The sequence below is a fragment of the Eurosta solidaginis genome, chromosome 3 (genome assembly GCF_040869045.1).
Source record: "Eurosta solidaginis isolate ZX-2024a chromosome 3, ASM4086904v1, whole genome shotgun sequence".
Taxonomy (NCBI): Eukaryota; Metazoa; Arthropoda; class Insecta; order Diptera; family Tephritidae; genus Eurosta; species Eurosta solidaginis.
Genome location: NC_090321.1, coordinates 63,189,334 through 63,204,235, shown reverse-complemented (window position 1 = coordinate 63,204,235; position 14,902 = coordinate 63,189,334). Strand labels below are relative to the sequence as shown.

At 38.2% G+C, this 14,902-nt stretch overlaps 1 protein-coding gene across 10 annotated transcripts in view; it reads right to left on the bottom strand.

Annotated features, from left to right (window-relative positions):
• sm (smooth) overlaps positions 1-14,902 on the bottom strand; it is a 625,429-nt gene that overhangs the window by 448,431 nt on the left and 162,096 nt on the right. For 8 of the 10 annotated variants that reach the window (XM_067772005.1, XM_067772006.1, XM_067772004.1 and 5 more), the window contains one exon: positions 6,058-6,114. The exons of the other annotated variants lie outside the window; for them this stretch is intronic. In XM_067772005.1, the coding sequence (XP_067628106.1) occupies positions 6,058-6,114 (57 nt within the window). The remainder of the gene's footprint in view (positions 1-6,057; positions 6,115-14,902) is intronic. 10 annotated transcript variants of the gene reach the window in all.

The following is a 14,902-nucleotide window of genomic DNA, read 5'->3' as shown; positions in this document are numbered from 1 at the left end:
CTCACTTACTCCCTAAAGAAGGTGCAAAATAGCACCGAAACGCATAGGAGAGAATGTTATTTTGTGCGGGTCTCTTTTAATTCGGCTACTTGTATTCTGTCTGCACACACTTTAAATTCATTTTCGAGCTTACCCTCGATGGGAGTAACAAATAAAACCCTATTCGGAATTCTCTATCAGAGTGAGTGGGACACCGAATCTTCAACAAATGTAAAAAATGTATGACAATAATGTGCCTAGCGGCCTTGTGTTGTTTTTGTTCCAATAGGTGCGACCACTCACTACTTGTCATCAATGTTCTTTAACGAAAGTCCGAGGAAACTTGCAGTTTCAAGAGGACTGGAGAGAGAGACAAGGATGTTAGAGGCGTTGGTTCCACATTGCAATTCAAAACATGGCTGGTGTTGGGAACACATTTCAAGCGGCACATACATACATTGGGTATTGACATCGGGGTAGATTATAGATAAGTAAAAGTTTAACAGTATCCAGATCGACGTTCAGCTGGAGCGACGCGCGTCCCCATGGGACAATCATGAGCATAGTGATCCGACGCCTTTTTATGGATGTTCTGAGAACATTATCATGCTCCTCTTTTTCAAACGGCTGAATTTTTAAGAGCCGAATTTCTTCATAGTACTTGCGGAGATGACTCCTTAAGTTCCTGGGAGGCGGTACCTCTTCAATCAGATGGGCGTTGGGATGCACAGGTTTCTGGGTATTCAGCAGAAACCATTTGTTCAGCATTTTATTTTTCTTCTTTATAGGAAGCAGAGTATTTTGTTTTAGGCTCGGCAACCATATCGGAGACGCGTAGCATACAAGCTACTGGCTAGTTGCTTTATGAGTGTTCTATGAGTGTTTCTTTGTCTTTGTCCCAGGTGCTGCCAGCGAGGCACTTGAGGATTTTATTACTGCTCTGAGCTTTATGAACAATATCAGCTGCATGGTCGCTAAAATGTAGATGCTGATCGAAGGCCACACCCAGCTTTTTTTTATGTAGGACAGTCGGTAGCGTAATGCGGACATTTTCCAAGTCCACGTTGTAAATAAGGTCCGCTGAGTATTTGGTCGCTGACAGTGCCACAGTGCCGGGAGGTGAAAAAACTGGAAAAACTAGGGAGATGGTTGTTAATTTAAGAGCAAATCTCAACACTGGATGGCCCAGGAACTATTGCCATTATCGTGCAGGCATCGTCGTAGGACACTCCTCGTGGAGAAGAGAGCTTAAGAAATAAAAGTGAGGATAGGACACCACACTGCGGCACGGCAGGGCTTGATTAATTTTTCTGGGTTTTGATGTTACGTTCCTGCGCCGATGCTTGCCGACCGAAAGAGGGGATGTTCTTGTTGTTGTAGCAGTGCTTCGAAAGAGGGGATAGGACACCACGCTGCGGCACGGCAGCGCTTGTTTAATTCTTCTGGGTTTCGATGTTATGTTCCTGACTGCACCAATGCTTACCTGACACACAGATAGTTTATAGCCCACCTTTTGAGACTGTGATGAAGAGAAGACCTTCCAAGTCTTCTAGTAACGTTCTGTGATTGACTGTGTCAAAGGCTTTTGATAGGTCTAGCGTTACGAGTACTATTCTATGGCGGGGTTCTTGCTTCAGTACGCAGTTTATTTGTATGTTGATGGCGTTCAGGTGTGGTGTTGTGTGATTTTCCAAGGTCAAATCGCTGTTCGACTCAAAAACATACCATTCAATTCGGTACAATTTAGGACTATAGCTCCGTTCCATACTTTAAAGGCAAAAATTCCATCACTGTTCCCTACTCATTGCACATAACAAATGCATTTGTTCTCTTCGCCTTGAAACTTGAAATTTCATTGTGTATTGATCATCAAAAAATCAGCATTCATGATGTCGATTGCTACACTCCCAACGATCACTACTCCTCCAACGTTCCACCACTCAACGTAAACAGCATCACGTTTTGTGGCCTCAAGCAGAATTCTGGTTATAAGTCGCACAAGTTGGGGCAGGTAGGTAAACAGATAATTTTGTTATTGTTTTTATAATTATTTTTGCATTGCATTATTTGCCGTTATTTTCGCCTGGCGAAATTGCGGTTTTGAAAATATACACAGGTATACTTTTTTTTTTTTGTATTAAGGTACATATCTTTTGTGGCAGAAAGTTATCTTCGCTGATATTTTAGGTTGTTGTTCTTGCATTTTTTGCTTCGTTTCTGCTTTACAGCTGCATTTATATCTTTTCATTTCTATTGTTTCACTTAATTTCTCAATATACACTTTTTCATCTTGTTTTGCCTCTTTTTGTTGCTTGTGTGAACGAATTTTGTAAGCTCAGTTTTGTGGGTCAGCGAAATTTATTATACAAACAGCAAAATCGGTTGCATAGAAATTTATGCACACCCAAATGCAATGAAAGCGTGTAAAAAATAATCGCAATTTCACATTGAAGTTACTCTAACATGAACATGTGAAGTGTTACGCAGGCGTGGCTACAAAAGGTGCATGCAAAGTGTAGCTTGTGGCGTGTATCTTTGGACCAGGCAATGAGGGTTAGGTTAGGTTGAACTGGTCGGTCAGTGAGGGCCTCACAAAGGGTGAATGAGTATATAGTGTTACTATAAGTTTCTTTAACGACCAATCCAAATATAACTCCGTCCCCTTGACAAATTCTAGAAGCTTACAAGGAACTATGCCAATTGCTGCTCCTAAATCTGATAGCTGAATTACTCCTTATAGCTGGAGTCTTAGACAGACGAGTTTCTTCTCTCGATGGTTTCTTCCTCCAAACCGCACTTTGTAATTTGAAATCATGTGACGCCAGAAGGCATTGTACAGTCAGAATAACCGTCATGAGCCTACAATTCTCTTTTTTTTAAAGATAAGAGTAACTTAGTTAGTCTAAGGTTGTAAGAGCTGCACATGATCTTCTATACTTTGCAGCCCCACGCTTGGGTCCACACTTTTTCTGCTTGGTCGATCATATCCAGCGCGGATACTCCAATGAAACAATCGCCTTATTCAGCGACAGTCAGGCCGCACTCAAGGCAAACTCGGCGTTCGAAATATAGTCGGCACTGGTCCTTGTGTGTGTAGAAAATCTGCACCAACTAGGAGCACACAACTTAGTACTGTTGGCCTGGGTCCCCGGCCAGAGGGGAGTTGAGGGTAATGAGCAGGCGGACAGCCTTGCGGTCCCGAGCCGTTCCTGTCAGTTGGCCCAAAGAGAGATATGCCAGGTTTGAGACAATCTAAGTTACTATTAGGAGGTTATAGCACAACTCTCTAAAGGGCAATAATAGGCCTCCCGAAAGATAACCTATTCTTACAGGACATTGTAGACTGAACAGCCACATGCATAAGCTGGGCACACGATCGAATAACACATGCCGATTTTGTGATCGTGCGGAGACGGCGAACCATATCCACCTGGAATGTGACGCAATCTCAAGACGCAGGGCTAAGTTTCTGGGCTCACCATGGCCACAGCATTCCCATATTAAATCCGTGAAACCAAGAGAACTTCTAGGGTTCATCAAGGAAGTCGGCTTGGATGAGGTGCTGTGAAGGGGGGCACAATAGATCAATGGTCGCAGTGCAGTCCTCAATAAATTATATATCTATCTATATGTCCATATCTAGCCTGCTCTTGATCTCACCAAATCTTATTGGAAACTCTACGGTAAAACCTTCGAGGGATGCGCCCTGTTTAACTTACCCCTTTTTCTTTTCCATCTATTCGCATATGACCAGGGACCCAATATAAATGTATACTTCCTCCTTTCCCGACTCTTTCCAGGGTTTGTTTACACACTAACACACTTTTAGACGCTGTGCTATGCGAGATTATTAACTTAATTGCTTCTAGACTTTCAATTGACGCGGCTGCGCTTTAAGCTATTTTCTTCCAGTGTTTCTGCTGCTTTAGTTACGGTTACGAAATCAGGGTTACGAATGTGTCATTGCTATTAAATTCAATTTATTTTCAGTTTTTGTTTCTAGTTTAGTTTTCTTATTAAATTTTAATAAGTAGAATTTGGAATAATTTAATTTAAAATTCCTAAATGCTCGGTTCGGTTCAAATGTTTTCATCTTTTGTGCTCAAAACTTTGATGCCAGAGCTGAAGAAAATTAAATTAATATCGTTAAGCAGTCAATAATTGAGCTTCTAAATGACTTGGATTTAAATTTTTGCGATTGTAAAGAAAGAGAAATAAATAAAAACTATCGATTGCAATCATTTTATACGATTGCAATAAAAAAAATAGATTAAGTCTTAAGTTCAGTTTAAAGAAATGCCGTACTGACACAATCATAATCTTTACACAGTCAGTGATTATATTCGAAAAGTGATTGCAATTAATTAGCTAGATCTTTTGAAAGCAACAAGCTACAGCAATCACTTAAAATAATTTAAGGCTGTAAATTTTACTTTCAAAATTAAAGCAATGAACTTTGATGGCAATGCTTGTCATGTTTACTGATCGCAGTCAAAATTTTACTGTCAGAGCTGGAAAAAGTTATTTCGTTAAGCAATAAATGATTGAAATAAATATCAAAAATCGATTGCAATCATTTTTACGGTTGCATATAAAAACACATAGTTAAATTCTAAAATTTAATTTAAAAACATTCAAGTAATTGTTTTATTGCATTTGACGCAATCATTATTTTTTGCACAGTCAATAATTATAGCCTACAAGTTATTGCAATCAATTAGTTAATTCCTGTTAATTTTACGAACAAAATTAAGGCAATGAATTTTGATTGCAATGATTGTTATATTTTCTAATTGCAATCGAAACTTTATTGGAATTTTTGAAGTGTTATAATCTCTGCCCACGTCATGAGGGAAGCCAGCGACTTATACGGCAAGTATCCACCTTGTGAGTTCTTATGAGCGTACTTAGGCATCAAGAGAACTCAGTGAGTGGACATATATAAATCCAGTCGGTGCCACAGAGCTGAGACTAAGAATTATGAATACCTGTCGCCAAAATTAGTTGGCAATTTTTAAGTAAATCTTTGTGCGATTCGTTCGCGAGTTTTATGGGAAAAAATCGTTGGAGCATTTTTACCAACCATTTGCTGAAGTAAGTTTTATAAATTTCGCTCACAATTTCTAAGCGATTCAGCTGGACAATTTCACTGCCAAGTTTCAGTGACAAGTTTCATACATTTTTTTCGGCGAATTTTAAGGGAAATTTTTGGGCGAATACGAATCGTTGAGTGTATTTTAAGGAAATCAATGAGCGAAATCAAAATCATTTGGGAACACCGAATTTTGGTATAGAATTTTAAGGCAGATGAAACTTAAAGCAAATATTTGAGACAATGAAAATTCGATGGGAAGTTGAAACAAATTTTTTCACGAATAAAAATTTAATAAAAAAGTACTAAACATTTTTTTCCCTTTATTTTCATTCATTAAAAAAGAACTTACGTAAATAGTATAACGAAAAAATAAACTGTGAAGTGCTTAAAGATTTTATTGAAAGCTTCGTCAATTTTCTTAAATATTTCTAAAACATTCGTGTTATACAGTTTCGCAGTTCTATCAATTTTAGTCAAGATCTCTGAGGTCTTTAATAATTAATTACGATTTTTCATAATTATTATAAATTTTCTTCGAAATGAAAAATCCAAAAGTATACACACTTTTTATCTTGTTAGGCTCGGTTTATTGCATTTTACAACAAAAATATCTGGGTTTTTGGGGGGGTTTATTTCTAAATTGTGGTCAGCTGAAAACCATTTTGCAACACTGGTTTTTGTTACGGGCATATCATGTATTATCGATAAATTTATTTCTACTTTTTGATTTTGTAGAAAAATTACAACAATTTGTTATCACTGGAGGGAAGAGTGATAGCTTAAGAATTTTCAAGGTCATCACAAACTTCTTCAAATTAAAGTCAATTATTAACTATTTCTTATCTACCTTCACTGATTACCAGTTGTAGCAATTTTTCTGCGAAACCAAAGAAATTTGTTTTTTAATTTAACTTAATTTTATGTTATTTCTTATCAACTATAAACATTTAATAATATGTAAGAATGAATGTAAGGCTCTTTACCTCCAAATATTGCTGGCTATTTGCAATTGATGATATTGGATATGTGTTGGTGCTTACCTGTAAAAGAGAAGAAAGCAATTGTTGAAATTAGTAAATATTTAAAAATTAGTAAAAATATTTTAACCAACTATACTTTCATCTTAATTAAGTAAAATAAGCAGTCCGCTTCTAAAAATAAATAAATGTTAGGCGCGATAACCTCCGAAGTGATTTTATGTCGAGCTTCTCTGCCCTGCACTTTCTTAAAATTTATTTGAAATAAAGTAATAGTTAAAACTTCGACTTTTTTTAAGTCCAAAATAACAGTTAGGCTGACTTTTTTCAACTCTAAAAATTACAGTTAAACTGGGAGTACTATTTCTGAATTCTAAATATAACAGTTAAACCAGAACTTTTATTTTTTAAGTCCAAAAAAAATAACAGATAAATCGACGCTTTTTTTAACTTTAAATATTTTTATTTTTCTTCATTCAAATAATTACAATTAAAACTTTTATTTTTTAAGTTAAGAAAATAACAGTTAAAGGAGGACTGTTATTTTTTAATACTTTACATAACAGTTGAACAGCGACTTTTATTTTTTAAATTCGAAATCGAAATAAAACCGGGACTTTTATTTCAGTTTTATCGGATTAAGTGCTTCAGCAAAAATAATTTTTCTGCGGGGTGGGAAATGTAACAGTTAAACCGAAAATTTTATTTTTAAGTCCAAAAAAACACTTAAACCGGAAATATATTTTCTTAATCCAAAAATAACAGTTAAACCGGAACCTTTTTACCTTTAAATATAAAAGTTAAAGGACTTTTATTATATTTTTTTTTTATTCCAAAAATAACAATTGAGACGGTACTTTTATTTATTAAATAAAGAAAATAGCAATTAAAAGGGGGCTGTTATTTTTTAATTGTAAACATAAAAGTTGAACCACGACTTTTTATTTTTTTTTTTATCCAAATATAACCGTCAAACCAAAAATTGTATCTTTTAAGTACGACAATAACAGTTAAACCGGTACTTTTAAATTCGAAATCGAAATAAAACCGAGACTTTCATTTCTGTTTTATCGGATTAAGTGCTTCCTCAAAAAAAATTTTTTTTTTGCACGGTGGCATGGATAAAGCCTAATGCACCGTAATAGCTGCCGTTGTAGCAAACGGGACCGTTACAGGGTGGTGGCGTTCCGTATTTCCCATTTTTTAAGTGCCTTTTGTTATTCCTGGGCCCAGAACCCGTTTTTTTGCGCTGAGTGTTGTTTCTACGAAGTTACTGATTTTGTTGCCATTCTTCTGGGCCGATTAGCATTTTTGCTATAACATTGTCGACAGTGATTTGGCCGAATCCTTCATCGAGAAGTTGTTGGTTTCGTTTCCCTCGCGAGTATTTGAAAAAAGTGTGTGCAGCATCGTCCTGTTGTTGTCGTTGTTATAGCGATGAAGACATCCCGCGAAGATTTGGCGAGTGTTATCGATGTGGATGGTACTAGATCCGGTAACAAGCACCATTAAGGTACTAGAACGACCATCCCGGGAACGATTTAATATGACCGCGTTGAACCTTCTACGCCATTCCGCCCCATCCCCTAATTCCATGGATCTTGGGGCGCCTCGGCTGCTAAGAAACAGGATTCGCCACAAGTTGGTGAGGTTGACAATTGGGTTGGAGAAGCTATAAACTGGCTGGCAGCCCCTTGAAAGGTTTGCGCTACACAACCCTTTGAATCGTTTGGATATTTTAGTCATCTCCTACGGCGGGCATACCTGCGCAGATATATTCTAAGCCCCCTAAACCGCCTTTTTTACTCTGTGCAAATATTTCTTGATAGCATTTGGGTACAGTAGTAGTTTACCTCGATAAAGCTTGTCGTGATCCATGCTTCTACATCTGTTATTAGTTTCCCTGTCCATGTGCCTCGTTCTTCCTTTTCTCACCGTTTTTGTCACAACCTTAATATTTATTTCCTACTGGCTTCGAACCAATTGATCTAATTGGACAAATTTAGTAGCGGTCGATTTCCCTTGAAGCGTAGAGTTTCAGAGTGTGACTGCTTTGCGACTCGGTAAATAACCGTTTATTTTTTCTTACTGTTCGAATACCATTAAGGAAGCTTTTGGGGGAATAGGTTTATTCTAGAATACTGGTCTGATAAACTTCTTTGCTCAAGTGTGTAAAAGAGGCCGTAAAAAGAAATTGAAGTACGTGTTCTCTCAAGAAGAGGGGTACGGCGACCAATCATGCTTAAGGAAGAAAAATAAATGAAATTCCGGAAACTTAAGAACACAATTTTTCTGATGAAAATGTGAAGCCATTTTCTTGAATATAGAACTCGCCCACTAAAGCTTAGACAGCCAGTAGACTTGGAAGAGAATATGGTGAAATTTCTGGATTGACTTTCGGTTTGTCTTGAACTAAACCTCAACGATTATCTCCGAGGAAAGTAAAAGAGTTCAATCACACCTAGCCGTGGCGAGTTTTTTTAACAGCCGAGGCTCTGGCGACCCCAAGTTCCTTATGGATCTAGCGGGTGGGAAGGTGGTATGGCCTAGAAGGTTGCATGTGGTCATACCAAATCGTTCCCGAGATGGTCGGGCTAGTACGTTTGTGGTGCTTGTTACCGGAAAGTACCGGATCTGCATCCGGCAAAGCACCATCAACATCGATAGCACTCCCCATAAAGCATTCCACATTTCCCTACAGGGTCTGTACTGATATTTAAGCATATAACAATAACTTTACGAAAAGCATGTAAATGCTACAAACAACAACAAAAATATATATCGAGCTTCTTTGAATGCATTTACAAAATCTACATTTCGCGCAAGTCAAACAAAAATCCTTTAAATTTTATATCGCTTGACTGAGCTCTCGGTGCGCTTGTTGTACACCACAAAACTGGGGACGTTTGTTGGCTTTTGGTTTGTCTGGTTTTTGGGGAGCACACACAAAACCTGTTTGAAGCTGTGTGCATTTCAGTGGAAAAAGGTAAAGCGCAACAACATTAAAATAACAACAACAATACAACTACAGCAGCAAAAGTGCATTATATTAAAAACAAAAACAACAGCAAAAAGAATAATGCAATAATATTGAGAAAATCTTATAAGTAAAACAAATCTTTTTGATGTTCTGGTTCACCTTCATTGGTTCTACTTTGGCCGAGACTGCATCAGCAGCCGCCGCAGCAAGCAAATACAAAATAACGAACCAAAAGTCCAGAACTGCAACTGAGATGCAACGCGTCACTTGCATATGCACTTTGTACAGTGGTGGCTAAAACAAACTAAACAACTGGCTATTGATGACAGCGGACTGTGGTTACGCTGTCTCTGTTTTGGACTTTGTTTTTCTTTTTTTTTTCTTTTAAGACTTCTTTTTTCAATGCACATGCTAAGTCGTTTTATATTAAAAACTTTTAACAAGTTTCGCGTTCTTCATTGGTACCTGTCTCTGCCTCCGCTCCACCACTTTGCTGTAACAATGCAGTTGTCGACGTTCACCTACCGCGAATTGATAGCGCAAAGCAACTGCAATAACGAAGTTGTTGTTGCAAAAACAAATGAAATAAACAAAAATAATTGAACTGAATCAGTGCTAAGTTTAAAAAATTTTGTGCAAAATCAGTGAGAGTGTTTTGTTGTGATGGTAAATTATAGTTGTTTTTGTTTTGTAATATGCCGGCCAAACCAGCTAAACTAGACTTTTAAGCTGACGTGTTCGCCTAAGGTGCATTGTGTTTTTATTTTTAAATAGCAAATTAATAGTTATTAAATTAATTAAGTGGGATTTTTTTAATAAAATCGAGAATATAAAATAAGTACACAAGCTAAATCAAATTGGAATCGAAACAAAATAGAATAAAACAATAAAAACGATAGAATCATATTCTTTTAAGGGTTTAGTGTGGGTGGTATCACTTTATTTAGATAATCGTTAGGTCAAAGTTCAGCATAAGTTCCCCGGCATAAGAGCCAAGTGAAGAAATCATCATGAAAGTGAAGTTAGCGAAGCAGCTGCGACAGATCAAAAAATTAATAGGTCAGTATTTTGTTGCAAATTATACGCTTATTAGTTGCGTTGAGAAAAAATTAGTTGCACTTTTCAAACTGCTTTTTTTGGGTGTTTTGCTAAGTTCACGTGAAGCTACCCAAGCACCCTAGTAAAAACTGACTTATGCTTCTCTGAACGAAATTTGACTTAACTGTTATTTTGTTCCGTATTAGCCGCCACTACGGCCGCTAAGCGAAGCAGCCAATACAAAAAGAACTTCAAAAAGAGTGACAGCATTTTTCTTTTCGCACCTAATTAGCGAACGTTACGCAACAAAATACCAGCTAAGTAGCATTTCGATCAGTGTAATATATATCATGAAAGTACTTCGTTCACTTCAGGTGAGCTTAGCGAAGCACCCCAAAAAATCACTTTCAAAAGCGTTGTAAAGTGCGCAAACCAACTTCAGTTCTATCTCAGAAATTTGCAACTAAAGTTTAGAATTTGAACTTAAATCCAAAAGCTTGCCAGAAACTAAGTAACTTTTCATTGAACTTTTCTGCACTTCGTTTATCAATTTTTGAATTTCAATTGAAATTCTCTTAACACGAGTGTTTTGGTTTTATTGAACTAGAGCTTGTTCAGGGATTTTATCTAAACCGAAAAAGAAACTGCTTTGCTAGAAGCAAATTATTCATAGATTTTTGGAAAGAACTTTGTTGGCTTCGGTAGTACCCGATATCGACAAACTATTGTTTTATTATCGGCTTATTATCAATATCGATTTATTGTCGTCGAGTTATAGGTTTGTTACCGGCTTGTTATCGCCCAGTCATGGGTTAATAATTGTTTGTTATCGGGATGTTATCGTCTGGTCATTGATTTTATAATAGTTTTATCGGTAAGAATATTTCATAAAAACGCATGTGGTTTTGTTGTTGTAGCGATAAGAACACTCCCGAAGGCCCTGGGCAGTGTTATCAATGTTGATGGTCCTTTGCCGGATGCAGATCCGGTAACAAGCACCATTAAGGTACTAACCCGACCATTTTGGGAACGATTTGGTATGACCGCATGAAACCTTCGCCACGGGTAGGGTTGGAAAAGCTATAGGTATACTGCGCTGGCAATCCCTTGAACTGGTTGCGCAACACAACCCCTTGAATCAATTTGATATTTTAGTCGCCTCTTACGACAGGCATACCTATCGCGGGTATATTCTAAGCCCCTTAACTCGCTGGGGTGAAAACCCATGTGTCGTGTATAACAAATCGATAACACTGCGATAGCAAATTTGCAACACTCCAAAAATAAAACTGTAACATATTGATAAAAACTCGGTAGCTTTTGATAACAAATTGGTAACAGTCCGATAACAAATCGATAACTTTTTAACAACGCGATAACTTTTCGATAAATCAAAGACAACTTTTCGTTAACATACCGATAACATATCAATAAAGTAATGATGTTCAAATTTGTAGCAATCCGATAACTAATCGATAGTTGAAAAGTTTTCGATAACTCGTCTGTTTCGTCGATAAAAACCCTACATACAATAAACCTTTCCTTAACTTTGTAACTGAGAATATGCAAACCAAAGTCAAGAACATTTTCGAAAAAACTCAAGAAAATTTTACGAAAATTTCGAACTTTTAGGGCCAGATTATGTATGACGCCGTGACAGCGCGCAGTCACTCACACTCACAGTCACCGCTATATAATACAAAAGATTTCATAAAGGCATTCAGGTTTACAGTCACTCACTGAAGTGAATGAGTGCTCTCAAATTATAGGAATTTTGGTTCAATTTCTCGTTGTATTACACAAAATTTGCCTCTGAATTTTTTTGGGTACGCATTTCACAATATGGACGATGCCTCACCCACTTGAGAACAATTTTGCAACAGTTCAGTTATATTTAGTTTAGGTTTTCCTTCTTTTTCCAGTTTTTCTATAATTGACGAGTGAACCATCGTCCTACCTCGGTTGCCAGTACGAAAACGCTCTATATCATAGGTAGGTAGGTAGGTAGTAGAGATATACGCCGCCGCTGATTACCGTGGTTTTCCGCACGCCGCCGCCGAATGTCAAAAAAATCGGCGCGGCGGCGTCCGGCGCCTTTCTATATTTTCTACTCTTTTGAGACTGTCTAGGCCATTTATTGTTCGTCTCGAAAATTGGTCCGATATGGTCGAAAGGAGTATCAGGGGATGCGCACCACTGCCAGATATAAAAATCCTATTGTGAAATTTAATACTTTATAACCGTTCAAAAGTTATTTGGGAAAACAGGCGCTTTCAATGCCGGATTTCGCATTACCGATTTCACCAAGTTATTAAAACAAAACACTTAACGAAAAGTTATACATATATACAAATAGAAATACTCACTTCGCATAATTTTTTCAAAAAATTAATAAAGAACAATGAATTTAAATAAAATGTCCCAAAATGTAGAACACATTTCAAATGTCCTTAAGTTGTTAAAAAAGCAAGTTACCCGAAAAAGTTGCCGAATTTTATATCCCGAGTGGCTGAAAGAATAAGGGAAATCAGTGATACAAAATCCTTTAAAAACCACTGCATTTGCTTAACTATAAAATAGCGTCTGAAATCTTAATTTTGATTTTCATACATCATCATTCAACAACCAAGTATCCCGGTTTGACATTTCCTAAAGTTGGCGGCCCTATCCCCAACTAGTCCCTTGGAGTGAATCACATTGGATATGGCCTATCAACCAAATATAAATATCACCTACACGGTACGGCTCCTTTTACAAATGTGAATATGTAAGCACATTTTTTAACCAGGGTAGGCGTTGTCCTTCGCAAGAACAGTCTGGTGAAGCAAAAGCTTTCTCAAGACAGTCGAACAGATGACCGGGTACTCTGCTTCCCTAACGTAAGGGGATAGTCAAGCTAGTCTGAAAACTGAAGGCGGTCATCCATAATGAGATCTTATATTGTAAAGCCGAAAATGAAGACTATTGAAGTAAATTTATCGAACACAAACGTATGCAAATTTTGGCCTACAGTTTAAAACTTTTATCCAAAGTCCTTTCAAGTTTAAATTATGTAGATGCGCCAAGGATTATACGATTTTCAGCCGTGAGTTACGCAATGATATCCACTTAGACTGCTTATGATGTCGAGGGCGGCATTCTTGGCACAACAGTTACTTCCTAATGTTTCAAAGTGTTTTTTTTTTTGGTGCAGCTCCGAAGCATAGCGCGACAAAAACATCCGTCAGAAAGTCTTCGGAGCTACACCTAGAGCTTCTAGGAAAGTGACGTCGACGAAGGTATGAGTTCCAAGTCGCAGTCCTACAGCTTCTGTGCTGGCATATTGTATAAGGACCAGGATGCGTGGTAGCGACTGGTGGTCGGGATTGCTACTGTTTGCACGTCGGGAATTGTAGCTCCTAGAAACAGCCGAAACTACTGAAGGCGCCCTTTGGTGCGATCAACAATAAGCCAGCATTGATGCTAATCGTTAAAACTGTGCCACGAGAGTCATGACTTTTAATTGACCATCAATAGCAACCGTAATTCGCCTTTGTGCGTAACCAACAAGGGGCCACAAATGATTTAAAGAAATCGTGCCGACGACGGGTATTATAGTTAGCCCAGAGCATCTCCTTCAGTGAAATTACGCTACAAAAGTGTTGCCATTTTAAGTATTTCTGCCTCTCTCTGCAAGAAAATTTTCTGAACGATCCGCGAGAGGCAAAACCGCGGATCTTTCCGAAATGGCCGAAACGTCGATTTCCTTAAATACATATAAACAAAACCTTTCCAAATATTATTTTTTTAAATTTTCTCCTCACAAGCCTCCCAGATACTCATCCGCAAGTTAATGATGTTGTTCCAGATCGTCAAACATACCATTGACGGCAGCAGTATGTTTCCATGTTCATTAGTTGTGGACAATGTGATACTGAAGTCCAGCCATTCAATTTAGAGGTTTACGCCGATCACTTTGTCGGCACGCCGGACAAGCCGCCGCCGCCGGTATATAATAGAGCCTACGCCGCTGCCGCCGATTAAGTGACCGGCGTAAACCTCTAGTAGGTAGGTAGGTAGGTGAAATGGCTGCGACCCTGGTCGCCCAAGTAGCTATTTAAAGCCGTTTTGATGCCATGTAACTCGTATAAAACCTACGGAATGTTACGGTTAATGTATTACAACCAGCCAGAGTTGTTGATAAAATTAAGAATATTCGGGATTGCTATCACAGATAAACCTCTGAGGTCTTCTAGAAACGGGGTTCCAAAGAACATTAGCCGGGATCTAGCTAGAGCCGGGCATTTACACATAAAGTGTTCTACTGTCTCCCTGGCATTTGGATCTTTGCAGCTTCTGCAGTAGTCGTTATACGGAATGCCCATCTTTTCCGCATGCGTACCTACGTCCCAATGACCGGTGCAGACTGCTATCATTTTGCGTGTGTTGGCCCTGGATTTGTTCAGAAGACTTTTCGTCCTCTTTCCATCATAGTTTGGCCAAATGGATTTTGATATTGCACAGGTGGTGATGTTATTTCACTTTGTGCTTTCTTCAAGTAGAAGCTTTGGATATTCCCCTTGGCTGCTGCAAAGGGTATGCCTATTTCGACGCTGGTTATTTCCTCGCTCATCTCCGATTAACCCCTGCGTGCCAGCTCGTCGGCCTTCTCTTTACCCTCTATCCCCGTATGACCCGGGACCCAGATAACACATAGTTCTAGATTGGTGGATAACTGAGATATGAGTCGCTTACAACCCACACTAATTTTGAGTTAATGTGTGGCGAGGAAAGCGCTTTTATCGCTGCTTGGCTATCCGACAGGATGCAAACTTTACCAGCTACATTCAAGCC